At 44.8% G+C, this 14,096-nt stretch overlaps 1 protein-coding gene across 1 annotated transcript in view; it reads right to left on the minus strand.

Moving 5' to 3' along the window:
- Positions 1-206: 206 nt before the first annotated feature.
- Positions 207-14,096, minus strand: part of LOC134016980 (titin-like) — a 154,155-nt gene continuing 140,265 nt past the window's right edge. Inside the window, exons 200-214 of the mRNA XM_062456226.1 lie at positions 13,795-14,076; positions 13,096-13,689; positions 12,663-12,953; positions 12,252-12,551; positions 11,813-12,115; positions 11,399-11,701; positions 10,710-11,294; positions 10,316-10,621; positions 9,895-10,194; positions 9,207-9,782; positions 8,819-9,124; positions 8,119-8,712; positions 2,105-8,014; positions 1,647-2,009; positions 207-1,540 (exon numbers count right to left, since the gene is read on the minus strand). Coding sequence (XP_062312210.1) covers positions 1,242-1,540; positions 1,647-2,009; positions 2,105-8,014; positions 8,119-8,712; positions 8,819-9,124; positions 9,207-9,782; positions 9,895-10,194; positions 10,316-10,621; positions 10,710-11,294; positions 11,399-11,701; positions 11,813-12,115; positions 12,252-12,551; positions 12,663-12,953; positions 13,096-13,689; positions 13,795-14,076 — 11,312 coding nt within the window. The 3' untranslated portion in view covers positions 207-1,241. The remainder of the gene's footprint in view (positions 1,541-1,646; positions 2,010-2,104; positions 8,015-8,118; positions 8,713-8,818; positions 9,125-9,206; positions 9,783-9,894; positions 10,195-10,315; positions 10,622-10,709; positions 11,295-11,398; positions 11,702-11,812; positions 12,116-12,251; positions 12,552-12,662; positions 12,954-13,095; positions 13,690-13,794; positions 14,077-14,096) is intronic.

Raw genomic sequence — 14,096 nt, forward strand, 5'->3', positions numbered from 1 at the left:
TGGAACCACCCAACGCTTGAATGTTTTGAATGATTCATGCATTATTTGTTCTCTAGGCTAAGGTAGGGCCTAGTGCAAGTTCAGCGTCAAATCATGTGATTTTCACATTTCTCTTACCCAGTTTGAGTCTCTTCCAAACCTTCTCGACAAGTCTTATGAATAGCATTACAAGAAATAAATCAGACAAATCATTAAAAACACAGACATTTTGTGGTGCTGATATCATGCTTTATTAAATCAATAATGAATAAAACTCAAGGAGGTTGCGTAAATAGATATAGCTACAATTCTAATTTCAATCAAACCAAAGTGCAGGGCAAACAATTATTTTTCTTCACTTAACACAGTGGATGGTGTCACTGCGGTACGCTTGCTTGATGTTTGCCCATGCAACTGACGGTGAAATTCTAAAGCTATCACACAAACACACTGCAGTCCTCCAAGAGATGGCTCTACCTCTGCAAACAAGCGCAGAATGGACTTTCTTTGTGAATGGCCAGGTGATGTTACTTCTGAAAGTGTATTCAAACAGTCGTTAGCCAGAAATAGAGCACAAAAAAAACATTTTAGCTCACTGAGTGCAGGCCGCTCGCACTGTGAGCATGTCATTAAAATGGTGGTATGACATAGTCAGTCAGATCACAAGACCAGTTTATGCTGCTTCCATGAGGGTAATATGCAAACAGCACTCAGGGTCTTATGATCATGTTACAATTCATAGGAGTACTGTAATATCACTGCACATAGAAACATACAGTGTATAATATTGTCTCTCTGATTTTGTAAACTTCAACAGGGAGCCTCTCTACCTGTTGAGGCAATCTTAAGACTTCAACTTATTGTTGAGGCACAGAGTTTAGTTTCAGGTTTAACAGGGTATTCGTTTCATGTGAAACTTTCTCCTTTTAAACATCAGTTTCATTTGTTTCAGTTAATATTGTCATAAATAACAATTCATACATTTCCCATAACCGTTAAATTCGGCTATATACATTATGTACATGTCACAGAAAAATGGATCAAAAATCCTAAGTCATAATTATCCAATATGGCACATTTTATAACAACTTTAGACTTTAGTCTAGTTTGGCATAAATGAATGTCAAGTTTGGTATAAAAATAGTTCATATTTACAAGAACAGAAATCCAGGTCTTTATCGAGTAAGATTATTTTGTTCAATTAATAAATAAAAAGGCATTGAAGGAGGGAAAGGGGAGGATAGAAATTAAATTGGCTGTTTTTACATTGATCGAATGCTAATGTTAACTGTTGCTGTGTCAGATCCAAGCTCATTTGACAGTTTAAGGGTGTATGCCCCAGCATCGTCCTGTCTTACACCGGTGATGATAAGTGTGGTGAGGTCATCCATTGTTTCAATATGGAACCTGCCACTCTCTTGCTCGCCTGGCAGGGTTCTTCCTGAGCGGGACCACTCTATGTGAGGTGTTGGGTCTCCAGAGAAGGCGCAGGCAACAGTCAGGACCTTTCCTGCCTCAATGCTGATGTCTTCTGGGAGAGCCTCAATTCTTGGTGCAGAACCTACATAAAACATGACATGTTTAGACAAACCATGCAATACATAAAATTGACAGCACTGCATATGAACTGACAAAATGTTTTCAGTGTAGCCTTAAAAAAATCTTACCTTGACTGCTGTGGCTAATGGCTCTCATTGAGGATCCCTCAACATGGCTGGACATCTCGGTCAGGCTGCTGGAGCTCATAGCGTATGTCTCTGAGGTTAAGGAGGACATACTGGACATTGACATTGTTTCAAACTTGACCTCAGCTAAGCTGGAGCTACTGAAGGAGGTCTCCTGCATGGAGGAAGACATTTGGACAGCCTGGGAGGAGAAGCTCTCATGTTCCATCATGCTTTGCTCCATCATAACCATTTTGGACTCTCCGTGGATTTCTTTCTTCATCATCTGTTCTGATTTCATAAGGGAGGCCATCGCTGTTGCCTCCCTTTGACTTGTCATTTGTAGTTCTTGTGTTTTCATTGATCCTGAAATATATAGGAAAGCAACATTTTGACCATGAGACAAAACCGTTAACGTTAATTTTTTTTTTTTTTATCTATGAAAAAAAAATTCTCCTTACCTCTGATGGCCATTTGCTGCTCCACATAAGATGTTACTTTGGTGCGGATGGACTGAAACACTTGGCCAACAAAAGAGAAGGAAGACTTGGAGACCCCTCCTTCAGTGGTGACTTCACAGGTGTATTCACCCTGGTCACTATCTGAGAGGTCAGTGATGTAGAGATAGCAGGTTCCATCGGCAGAACTACAGAACTCATAGTGGCTGCTCTGTGTCAGTTTCTTTCCATTCATATACCAGACAACTTCTAGCACACTGCTTTCAGCCACACAATATATTTTCACTTTGTTCTCGTAAGCCTCTGCAGTGACTTCTTTTACGATCTTGGGTGCCTTTGAAGGAGTTGGAGATTTGACAGTTGGGGGAGACCTCACTCTTTTTGGAGAAGTGATTGGTTCTGGGGACTTGACCGTGGGAGGGGATTTCATTCTGGGAGGTGAAGTAATTGGCTCTGGGGACTTAACAGGTGGTGGAGATTTCACCCTGGGAGGTGAAGCAATTGGCTCTGGGGACTTGACAGTAGGAGGGGACTTTACCCTGGGAGGTGAGGTGATTGGCTCTGGGGACTTGACAGTGGGGGGAGATTTCATCCGTTGAAGCGAGGTGATCGGTTCAGGAGACTTGATTGGGGGAGGGGACTTCATCCTCTTTGGAGAGGTGATTGGCTCTGGCGACTTAACTGTGAGAGGAGATTTCATTCTTTGAGGAGAGGTGATTGGCTCAGGAGATTTCATTCTTTGAGGAGAGGTGATTGGCTCAGGAGATTTTACTCGGGGGGGTGAAGTTATGGGTTCAGGTGACTTGACACTCCTTGGAGATTTGATTCCTTCTGGCTCTGGGGATTTGACCCTTGGTTCAGGAGATTTCACTGATGGTACAGGAGATTTCACTGATGGTACAGGTGATTTCACTGACGGTTCAGGAGATTTCACTGATGGTACAGGTGATTTCACTGATGGTTCAGGTGATTTCACTGACGGTTCAGGAGATTTCACTGACGGTTCAGGTGATTTCACTGACGGTTCAGGTGATTTCACTGACGGTTCAGGTGATTTTACTGACGGTTCAGGTGATTTTACTGAAGGTTCTGGTGATTTTACTGATGGTTCAGGGGATTTAATGGATGGCTCTGGGGACTTCACAGTAACCTCCTCTTTAGGAGCAGGCCTGTGAATGGTAACAGTGAATCGAGCTTCCTGTCTTCCTTCAGAGTTCTCGACCAACAGAATGTAGTTGCCCTCATCAGAAGACTGAACAGAGGAAATCTCAAAGGTGGACTTGTATTGAGTTGTGGTCACTAGGTGACGGGAAGAGGAGACAATAGTTTGACCCTCATGCATCCATGTCACACTTGGTGCTGGTTCGCCATCAATGTCACAAGTGAACCTAGCAGACTCTCCCTCTGCAACTGTAACAGACTGGGGTTTAGTGAGTATTCTTGCAGGCAGAGTAGCCTTCACTTTGCGAACAGCCACCTCATCGGCAGCAGTGGACTTCAGAGTCTTGGCTTTGGCCTCAGCTGCTTTTCTCTCAGAAAACCTCTCAGACGATGCTGATGAATAAGATGATGACAAGTATTCTGTTGAAGCGTATTTGATAGAGGAGGCATATCTTTCAGCTGAGGAGTATCTGTCAGACGTAGCTGAGTATCTGTCATGTGAAACAACCTCACGTGTCTCAGTCAGCTTAGATTTGGTTTCTTGCACCTCCAAGTGTGTTTTTGAGGAGGAAGCTACCTTGAAAAATGATGTGTGATAATGATCTGTCTTAGTGATATCAGGGACAAATGGTTTTGGAGCCTCTTCATCTTTACGTCGTGATGAGTAAGTTGTGAATTCCCCTCCAGACACATCCAGGGTGCCATAGTCTGAAGCCTCACCCTTAGCATTAGCACAAACAACACGATATGTGCCACTATCCTCGGCCTGACATTCAAAGATTTGGATGGACAGCACTCCACTCATGTTGGTGAACTGGTATTTGCTGCTTTCCAGAATCTGTTGTCCATTGTGGAACCATGTAATCTCAGCTTGAGGTTTAGCTTGGACATTCAGAGTAAACTTGGTGTCCTGACCACATGGCACACGATGAGAACGCATCCTAACAGTTATACGAGGGGTATGGTCCAGGCTGAAAGGTGTCTGGCTCACAACTTGATACTTCTTCTCTGACTTCAGGGCAGCTTTTCTGGACTCATATCTAGACATGATGTCAAATCTGGCTGACCTCTCAAACCTGGAGGACGACCTAGAGGATCTCTCGTCAGAGACAGGACTGGGAGAGCGTGGGCGTGTCCTTTCAGGAGTCGGGGACCTTCTCTCTACAACTTCACCCTCAAACTCCATTGGAGGACGTGCACGGGGAGGTCTTATTAGTTCAGACACAGGACGCATCAGCTCAATGTATGTGGGAGAGAGGGATCTCCTCCTTCTCATGTAGTGGGAGAGAGAGCGGACTTCTGTTGTCTTGGCACCCTCAACTACTTTTATTTCTCTCTCTTTTCTGGAAACATGCTCCACATGTCGTGGTGATGGGCGTCGCAAGGAAGATAACTCAAAGCGAACAGGGCTGCCGCTAGGTGGGGAGGCAGAGTAGCCAAGCTCCAGCTCATCCTCCAGTCTCATCTTCTCCTCCTCAGATCTTTTCAGGGACATGTAGTCATCAATGGGCTTTAGAAGCTCCTCATCGCTCATGTCACCCAGAGAACGTCTTCTTGATCTGAATGAAGCCTCAGACTCAGGGGAAGGTGAGCGCCTGGCTGGTCTGACAGTTTCCAAGTCATCCTGTGTGAGCTTTGGAATACGCCATCTTGGCCTGTACTGGTCAGTAATTCTAGGAAGGGGCATTACATAGAACTGCTCCCATCTGGAGAGACGGATGCGTTTTTGTCTCTTTTGGACAATCTTATCCATTTTCTCAGGCATCTCGTACTGGTCTCTGAGCTTCCTGTACCACTTCATATCAGAGAGAGGCACAAAGTGTTTGATCAACATATCCTCATCCAAAGCTGTAGCATCATGGACACGAGGTTCAGGGATCTCATAGGGCATTCGGATTGTCCTCTCCTCCACAATTGTCTTTTTGACCTGTGTTTCCTTCGCAATGTCAAACTCACCCTGGATATGTTTGGTGCTCACTGCAGGCTTGTAGATATCTGCAGCATGTTTCAAGGCCTCTTGGGCCGAAGGGTTGAGTCCTACGTGTTCTTCGGTAGTTGCGATGTGCTGGGCCATCTTCATTGTCTTGTCAATCTGTTTCTGCACATACCTCTGTTTCTCCTCTTCACTCTTATATTCTCTCCTTGTGTATGTGAGGCGGTCCACCTTTAGTGTGGCTTGGCAGCTCGCAGATCCAGCAGCATTTGTTGCAGTAACCTTGTAGACTCCAGAGTCTTCAATAAGAGTTTCTCTGATGTGCAGAACATGATAGTCTAAATCCTCTTGAACAACTGAAATCTGTGGTCCAAACTGCAGAGGCTGACCATCCTTCTCCCACTTGAGAGTGGGTGCAGGTATAGCTGAAACTCTGAGTTCAAAGCGAACACTGTTTCCTTCACCACACTCCACGTTAGCCAACAGACGTTTGAACATAGGCCTCATGGTCTCCTCCGTCACTGGGTGAGGAGTTACTGTGAGACGAGCTGTGCAGCTGTCCTCACCAAACTTGTTGTGAGCCATGACAGTGTACTCAGCATCATCCTCAAGGTCCAGGTTGTGGATCATCAGCTGATAGAGACCCTTGTCGCTAGTGAAGGTGTACTTCCTGTCATCATCACCTGGTTTGATTCTCTGGCCTGCCTTCAGCCATGTGACATGGGGTTCTGGATGCACAGTGATGGTGACACCAAAACGCACATCCTCACCAATGTAAGCTGCACGGTTGTAAAGAGGCAGAGTGAACTCAGGAGGTCTCTGCAACAGTTTTGTCTTGTCAAGCTTTCCCCTCAGTTTCTTGACAGTGCGTCCTAAGAAGTATTCGCGGTATGACCTGACAGTTTCAACAAAGAGTTCTCCACAGGAACTAGCTTCACTGTCCTCATTAACAACTTTGCACCTGTAGACACCATCATCAGATGCTTCGATGTCCTTCACATAAATGCTGGCAAGTCCATTGCTGTAAGTAATTTCATATTTGGGACTTGGATGCAGTTGTCGTGAACCAAAGTACCAGCCCACCTGTGTGGTCTTGTCATAGTTATCAATGCTGCAAGTGAATCGTACATGTCCGCCTTCCTCAGCAGTTCCATGCATGACTGAGCCTGCACGAACACCCTGGGTGGGGTATGCAATCTTCACCCTGGCAAAAGACACTCCTCTCTGGCTTCTGAAAGCCCCACCGTAGGCTACACGTGCAGCTGATACAATGGTGTTCCACTCCTTCTTTACCACTGTCTGGTAATACCTTCTATGTCTCAGTGTTTTAATGATCTTTGTGCTAACATTTTCCAGCTTCATCTTCAGCCAAGGATGCTCCAAAGCTTCAGAAGCTGTCATACGCACCTTTCTATCCTTGATCAAAAGCCTGTCTACAAAGTCCATTGCTTCCTGACTGGTGTCCTTGAAAGCCTCTGTGTCGAAGATATACTCAACATTTGAGATATTTTCAATCATTTTGGTAGTGGACTCTGCAGCAAATGGATTGAGGCCACTGAGGAGCACATATGCCAGTACGCCAACTGACCACATGTCGGTTCTTGAGCTCACCAGATCGTGGCGGTGGACTTCAGGAGCGCAGTACTCTGGAGAAGTGAACTGGATTCTGATGTTGTCTCCTGGGGTAAGTAGTCTTGCTTGGCCCATTTCAATAATCTTAACATTTGTGCTCCTTCTCGTGGAGTAGACAATATTTTCAGGTCTGATATCAAAATGACCATAGTGCTGACTGTGCAGGAACTTAATGCCTTGACACACCTGTCTCATGTACCTAACAATCTCCTGTTCTGTAAGTTCAAAGTTGGCTGTGCCAAGACGTTCAAAGATATCGACTCCTGACATGAACTCGTAGATCAAGACCATCTCATCCAAGCTCTCAAAGTACTCATGTAGATACATTAGGTTCTTGTGTCTACCTAGGTTAAGGGTCTCAATTTCCCTGTATACCAGCTCCTGATCTGTGCCCTTTACTTTGATTAACTTGGCCATGTATGTCTTTTTGGTACTGATTTCAACACAGCGGTGGACAATACCAAACTGCCCTCTAGCCAGCTCTTCAGAGATTGTGTACATGGATGCCAAGGTCTTGATCTTATGTTGTGGGGCCTCCCCCTTAGTGATTTCTCTTTCTTCATCAACTTCCTCATCATAGTTTCTGATAACAGACTTATCTTCCTTTGTGGTAACTGCCTCAGTTGGTGCAGTTGGCTCACTGACCCCAAACTGGTTCTCTGCAATCACACGGAACTGGTACTTTGTCTTTCCAAAGACATTAATCATGGTATACTGAGTCTCAGTGGTGTGGGCTGCACGGATCCAGCGGTCAGCTGTAGTGGGGCATTTCTCCACAATGTAGTTGATGATAGGGCTACCACCATCATTGGCTGGAGGGTCCCAGGTTAAAGTGATTGAATCACGGGAGATGTCACTGATTTTGATACCCTTGGGAGCATCTGGCACATCTGCCACGTCAACCTCAATAGTTTGCTTGTCAGTGCCAAATCTGTTCTTTGCCGTTATAATGTAATAACCAGTATCCTTTCTTTGGACTCCCTTCTGGAAAACAAGTGAAGTGAAGGATCGGGTGGTGATGACTTGATAGTAGGCAGAGTTGGAGAGGATTTCTTGCCCCTTCTGCCAGGTGATTGCTGGTTCAGGTTTGCCAGTGATAGGGATCTTTACAGTAACCACATCACCACGGACTGCATGTACTGCACCCATGCCCTGGAGATATTCGGGCAAGTGAATCTTTGCAGGAACTGTTGGAACATAAAAGGGATATACATATAAATGAAATTGGGCAACCAATACAAAAATGCCAAGTTAAATGCCAATGAACACACTGTAAAGTGAAAATGCATACCCTCCACATCCAAGTTAACAGTTGTAGAGATGGATCCTTCTTGGTTTGTTGCTCTAATTTGATACACTGTTGCATCGTTTTCATCAGCAGCAGTAATGACAAGTTGGTAATAGCCTCCCTTGAATTCTTGTGCTTTGATCTTCTGTCCATCAGGCTGAATTTCTTTGCCACGCCTGTACCATTTGATCAGAGGTTTTGGATGTCCAACAACCTTGCATACAAATGTAGCATTGGCCTTGTACTTCACGGTCATGTCTCTCAGCTCGTCTCTGAACACAGGAGGTCGTGGAGCGTGTTCCGATTTGGGAATGATGGCCTCGGATATTTCACTCCAATCACTCTCACCACCAATATTCTCACACTTGACACGGAACTCATACTCAAAGCCCTCAATTAGGCCTGTGACATTGTAGGTGGTCTCGTGGATCTCTTCAGTGCACACTGAAATCCATTTGTTCTGCCTCTTCTCACGTTTGTCCAGGAAGTAGTTCTTAATCTTGGCACCTCCATCACTGCTTGGTGGTTTCCAAGACACAATGCAGGAATCCTTTGTGACACCAGTAACAACGGGCTGCTGTGGGATTCCGGGTTTTTCTGAAAATACAGACAGTAGTGTTAATGAAATGCACTCTTCTTCCCTTTCCTGATTATTTTAGTGAACTTGTTCTCTTCCTGTAACTGTACGTGTCATCCTACTCACCAAATGGACTCTTAATGATGAGAACGGATGGAATCTCCAGAGAAGCACTGACACCATATTGGTTCTGAGCTGAAACACGGAAGTAATATCCAGCACTCTCATTCAGGTTGGGAACGCGGCAAGTTGTTCCTGAGACAGAGGATGACACCAGGTGCCACTGCTCTCCCTCCTTTGCTTCACGTTTCTCTACAATATAGTTTGTGATCATTGAGCCACCATCATCCTTTGGAGGCTTCCAGCTGATGATTATAGAGCTCTTCAACAGTGCATCCACAACAATGGGCCCCTCTGGGATAGTAGGTTTATCTGTAAATAAAAAAAGGGGGGATTAATTTAAGATATAACAAACTATAATATTCTTGCAAGGATTGTAGGAAAATGTATTTACCTTGAATTTCAACACGAAGGAAGGTGTCAACAGTGCCGAATTTGTTGCTCATTTGCACCTTGTACCGGCCAGCATTGGTCTTACGTTGAACATTCCGAACAACCAGATGAGAGTAGCTCTCTGTATTCTCAATGATGACATTCTCAGATGGATTTAAAGGCTTCTTGTCATAGAACCACATAATCTGTGGAATAGGACGGCCGATGTAGACTACATGGAGACGGAGGCTGGTTCCACAGCCAGCATAGTACTTCTCTTTCAGAGGGAAGCCGGGGTGGAACTGAGGAGCGGCATGTAGGAAAAGTTTTCCGCTGGTCTCAACCTCCCCGGCCTCATTTACAGCTCTGCAAGTGTACAGACCCTCATCTTCCTGTTCATCTGTGGCCACGGTCAAAGAATGGTTGCGACCATCAGAACTCATCTTGTATTTGCGGCTCTGGATCAGCTCCTTGCCATACCGGTACCATTTGATCTCTGGCAGAGGTCTGCCAATGATCTGGCACACCAAAGTTCCAGATTCACCTAGTTTTGTGGTGACGTCTTTTATTTCCTCCTTCAGACATGGAGCCTCTCCAACTATAAAAAAAAAACAATCATATTATGAGCATGATTATTAGAGAGTTGGAGATATATACATTTGTTTATGTTTATCTCTCATAAATAATTTGAACACAATGTTTTTACATACCGCTCAGTTTTGTCTTAATGCCCATGGCAGTTCTGCGGGGCCTGCTCATTCCAGTCTCATTCTGAGCAATAATACGGAACTCATATTCTGTGGCCTCCATAAGACCACCCATGGTAAACTGTCTGTCCTTAGAACGTTCTTTGTTGCATTTCTTCCAGGCACTTTCACCGGCCTCTCTGAACTCTATCCAGTAGCCCAGGATCTCCTTTCCACCATCACACTCTGGACGCAACCAGTGGATAGTGATGCAGTCCTTGGCAACTGAGATTATGTCAATCTCGCCAGGTTGACTTGGTTTGTCTGTGAAACAATAGGCGTAACTATTACAGACACTCTGCAATGTAATTTTGTCATCTTTCATTACATCCATTGTGTATAATTATAGTTATGCTGAGTTTTAGTAAAGGTCATGATAACTCACCGAATGGATCTTTGCAGACAACTGAATCGGATTCGGGTCCAGCCTCACTCTTACCAACGTCATTCTGAGCGACTACCCTGAACTTGTATTCAGCATCAGGGATGAGTCCGGTTACAGTGTACATGGTGGTGGTGATGTGTGTCTTGTTGTGACGCACCCACTTCTCAGTGGACACCTCTCTTCTCTCAACAAAGTAGCCTGTGACACGGGAGCCACCATCATCCTTGGGCCTGGACCAGGACAGAGAGATGGTGCTCTTGGTGACATCCATAATTTCTGGTGGGTTGCTTGGTGGTTCTGGAGGACCTGTAGATATAAACACACAAAGTTAGAGGAGGAATTGTTCAACACAAGAATTATGTATTTGTTTGTGTGAACCATGACCAATACTCACATAGAGGAGTCTTTGGTATGACAGACTCATCAGATTTTAGGGATCTGCTGACACCAAACTGGTTCTCCGCTGATATCTTGAAGTGGTACTCAACATTCTCCTTTAGTCCTTTGACCACCAGAGATGTCTCAATGACCCTGGAGTCCACAGTGCACCAAGCTGCCTTAGGAACCTCGCGTCTCTCAACAATGTATCCCAAGACATCTGAGCCACCATCGTCTGAGGGAGGTCTCCAGCTAACTCTGACAGAACGAGCCTGGATATCATCAAACTCGAGAGGACCTTCTGGGGCATCTGGGCGTCCAATTACCTTCACCTTGATGTAGACAACCTTCTTGCCGCATTTATTTTCCAGAATCAGGTCATAGGTGCCGGTATCCTCTTTGTGGGCCTCCTTGATCACCAGCTCAGTGATTTCATCAGTGGAGACAATCATGGCTCTGTGAGAAATATCTCGGCCTTCCTTGGTCCACTTACAGGTAGGAACTGGTTTACCCTTGATTGGCACAGACAGTCTGATAACTCCACCCTGTCTGACCACATAGCCTTCCTCATACTTGCTATCCAGCTCATAGTCAGGATAGTCTGAAAGAAAATATTAAAAGTTAGAAACAAGAATTATCAATACATTGAATAATGCAATACTACACATGTATTCATTGTTATGTTTTGAATACATCTTTCCTTACCAAGCATTTCTGTAACCTTGACCACCCCTGGTATTTCAGCTGGTTCTCCTGATCCTCCAGCATTGCAGGCCATGACACGGAATTTGTACTCGGCTCCCTGGGGCATATGTGTCAGTGTGTATTCACAGATCTTTGTAGGTGTCGTGTTGCACTTAGTCCATTCCACCTGGTCCACTTTCTGCATCTCAATCAAGTAGCCAGTGACAATGGATCCACCCTCATCTTCAGGAGGAAGCCAGGCCAGAGACACAGAGGTCCTGGTGCTGTCGGTCACTCGAGGATGCATGGGTGCAGTCGGGGGCTCTGCTCACACAGGAAAAAAATAAATAATTAGAAATAGGCGGAATAGAAAGTGACAGTGGTCTGTACAACTGTCTAAAACGTGTCAAATTTAAATAATTCTCAATTGCTTACCAACGGGATCCATGGCGATAGCAGGTTTGGAGCCCAAGCTTGGTTTTCCTTCACCCCTGGAGTTAATGGCTATGACTCTGTATTCATACTCCAGGCCTTCGATCAGACCTGTAGATCTGTATCGGGTCATTGTTACTGGGTTCTTGTTGATGCGCATCCATCTGTCAGACCTGACCTCCTTTCGCTCGATGATGTATCCGGCCAGAGTGGAGCCACCGTTATCCTCTGGAGGCTGCCATGTTATGGTCATGCCTTCATGAGACACATCAACAATGTCTGGTGTGCTGGGTGGTCCGGGTATGGCTGTAAAGAGAAGGAATAGGAAACAAAGGGGGAGAGAAAAGAAGATAGAGATGTTAAACAATTATATCCAAATAAAATGCAATCCTAAAATTATTCTCACAATTCTGGGATAGTTTTGGGCTGAATGTCAACGTACTCTTCACACTCTTGCACTCCACAACTTCTGACTGCATGAATCCACCAATGCCGAAGCGGTTTGTAGCAGCAACACGGAACACGTATTCAGTTCCTTCTGACAGTCTTGTGAATTTGAAAGTGGGCCTGGTTACAGACTCGGACACAGACAACCAGCCAGGACGGTGTGCATCACGCTGCTCAACCACATAGCCGCTAACGTTAGCACCGCCATCCTTCTCTGGTGGTTCCCAGCTAACAGTCACAGAGCTGCCATCAACCTCTTCAATTTTCATCGGTCCAATGGGTATTCCGGGTTTGTCTAGAGAGATAAATTTGAATGGTTGAAAATGTTATATTGTAATACACAAGAGTATTATAAAAAAATATGTTGAGCTTATACAAACATAGGCAAAGAGACAAAAACACTTACCAAGGATAATGATTTTGATAACCTCTCTGGCAATTCCTGTTGCATTCTTTACTTCCAGAGTGTAATCACCCGTGTCATCAATTGTGGTCTCACGGACAATTAGTCTTGTGTATTTTGCTGTGCTTTCAATCTTTACACGGTCAAGACTATCCTTCATCTTAACACCAGCAAAGAACCATGAGCAGACAGGCAAAGGTTTACCCTTAATGGGCAGGTTGAGGTCAATTGGTTTGCCTGCTGGGACATTGACAATCTTCTGTGGAATTCCAGCCAGATCAATCTTGGGTGCCACTGTGGGGGGGAATACAAAAAAGTTTTCATACTTTGTGGAATTTTTTATGCTTTACAAAAACATGATTGTTATGGGCATTTAGGCAGGAATTCATATTAAGGTTGTTATTGTACTTGTAATTATAATTCTGACATGGCATACCTTTCTGTTCCTGAACAGTGATAGGACTCATGATCTCTCTAGCCTCGCTGACTCCCCTGCTGTTGGTGGCTCTGATTCTGAATAGATACTGCTCATTCTCTGTCAGGGAAGTGACAGCATGCTGGGACACTGATGACTTCACAGTTGACACAGCACTCCATCTGTCTGATCCAACCTTGCAGGCCTCAATGACGTAGCCTGTCACTCGGCTGCCACCATCAGAAAGAGGCTTCTCCCACTTCAGAATTACTGAGGTCTTTGTCACATCCACAATTTCCATATCTTGAGGAATTGAGGGAACTTCACAGAGCAGGACAGACTCAGGAATCTCACAACCTTCTCCGATACCATAGATGTTCTCTGGTAATACTCGGAAGAAGTAGTGAACTCCCTCTTCCAGACCGGTGATTCTGAACAATGTTTTCCTACATTCTGTTGTAACTGTCTTGTACGATTTCATTGAAGCTTCTCGTTTCTCAATGATGTAGTTGTTGATAGGAGCTCCGCCATCAACACTAGGTACATCCCAAGTAATTACCACAGACTCCTTGGTATAATCTTTCACTTTAACGGCCCCAGGTGGTCCAGGAGTGTCTGAAAAACACACACCATGTTAACTGACCCTAATTCCATATTAAATTATACAATTATTTTATCACATAATTACAGTGTATTATATTTAGCCTCCACACAATTTACCATAAATCTTGACGAGAACAGTTGCTGTCCTCTTGCCAGATGGGTTCTCTGCCTCAACAACGTATTTTCCAGCATCATAACGATGGACCTTCTCAACTACCAGAGATGTGTAGCTGTCAGTGGTGTCAATGAAGCCTCTGCTCTGAAGGTCCACTCCCTTCTTCCTCCAGGTGATGATTGGCGTGGGTCTCCCACTCACTGTCACAAACAGCCTCAGAGTGCCACCAGCCCGCAGACACACAGTCTTCTTCAGGTCATCACCCAGTTCAAGATCTGGGATTTCTGTTGGACAAAGGTTCATC

This window comes from Osmerus eperlanus, chromosome 3, assembly GCF_963692335.1.
Source record: "Osmerus eperlanus chromosome 3, fOsmEpe2.1, whole genome shotgun sequence".
Classification (NCBI taxonomy): Eukaryota; Metazoa; Chordata; class Actinopteri; order Osmeriformes; family Osmeridae; genus Osmerus; species Osmerus eperlanus.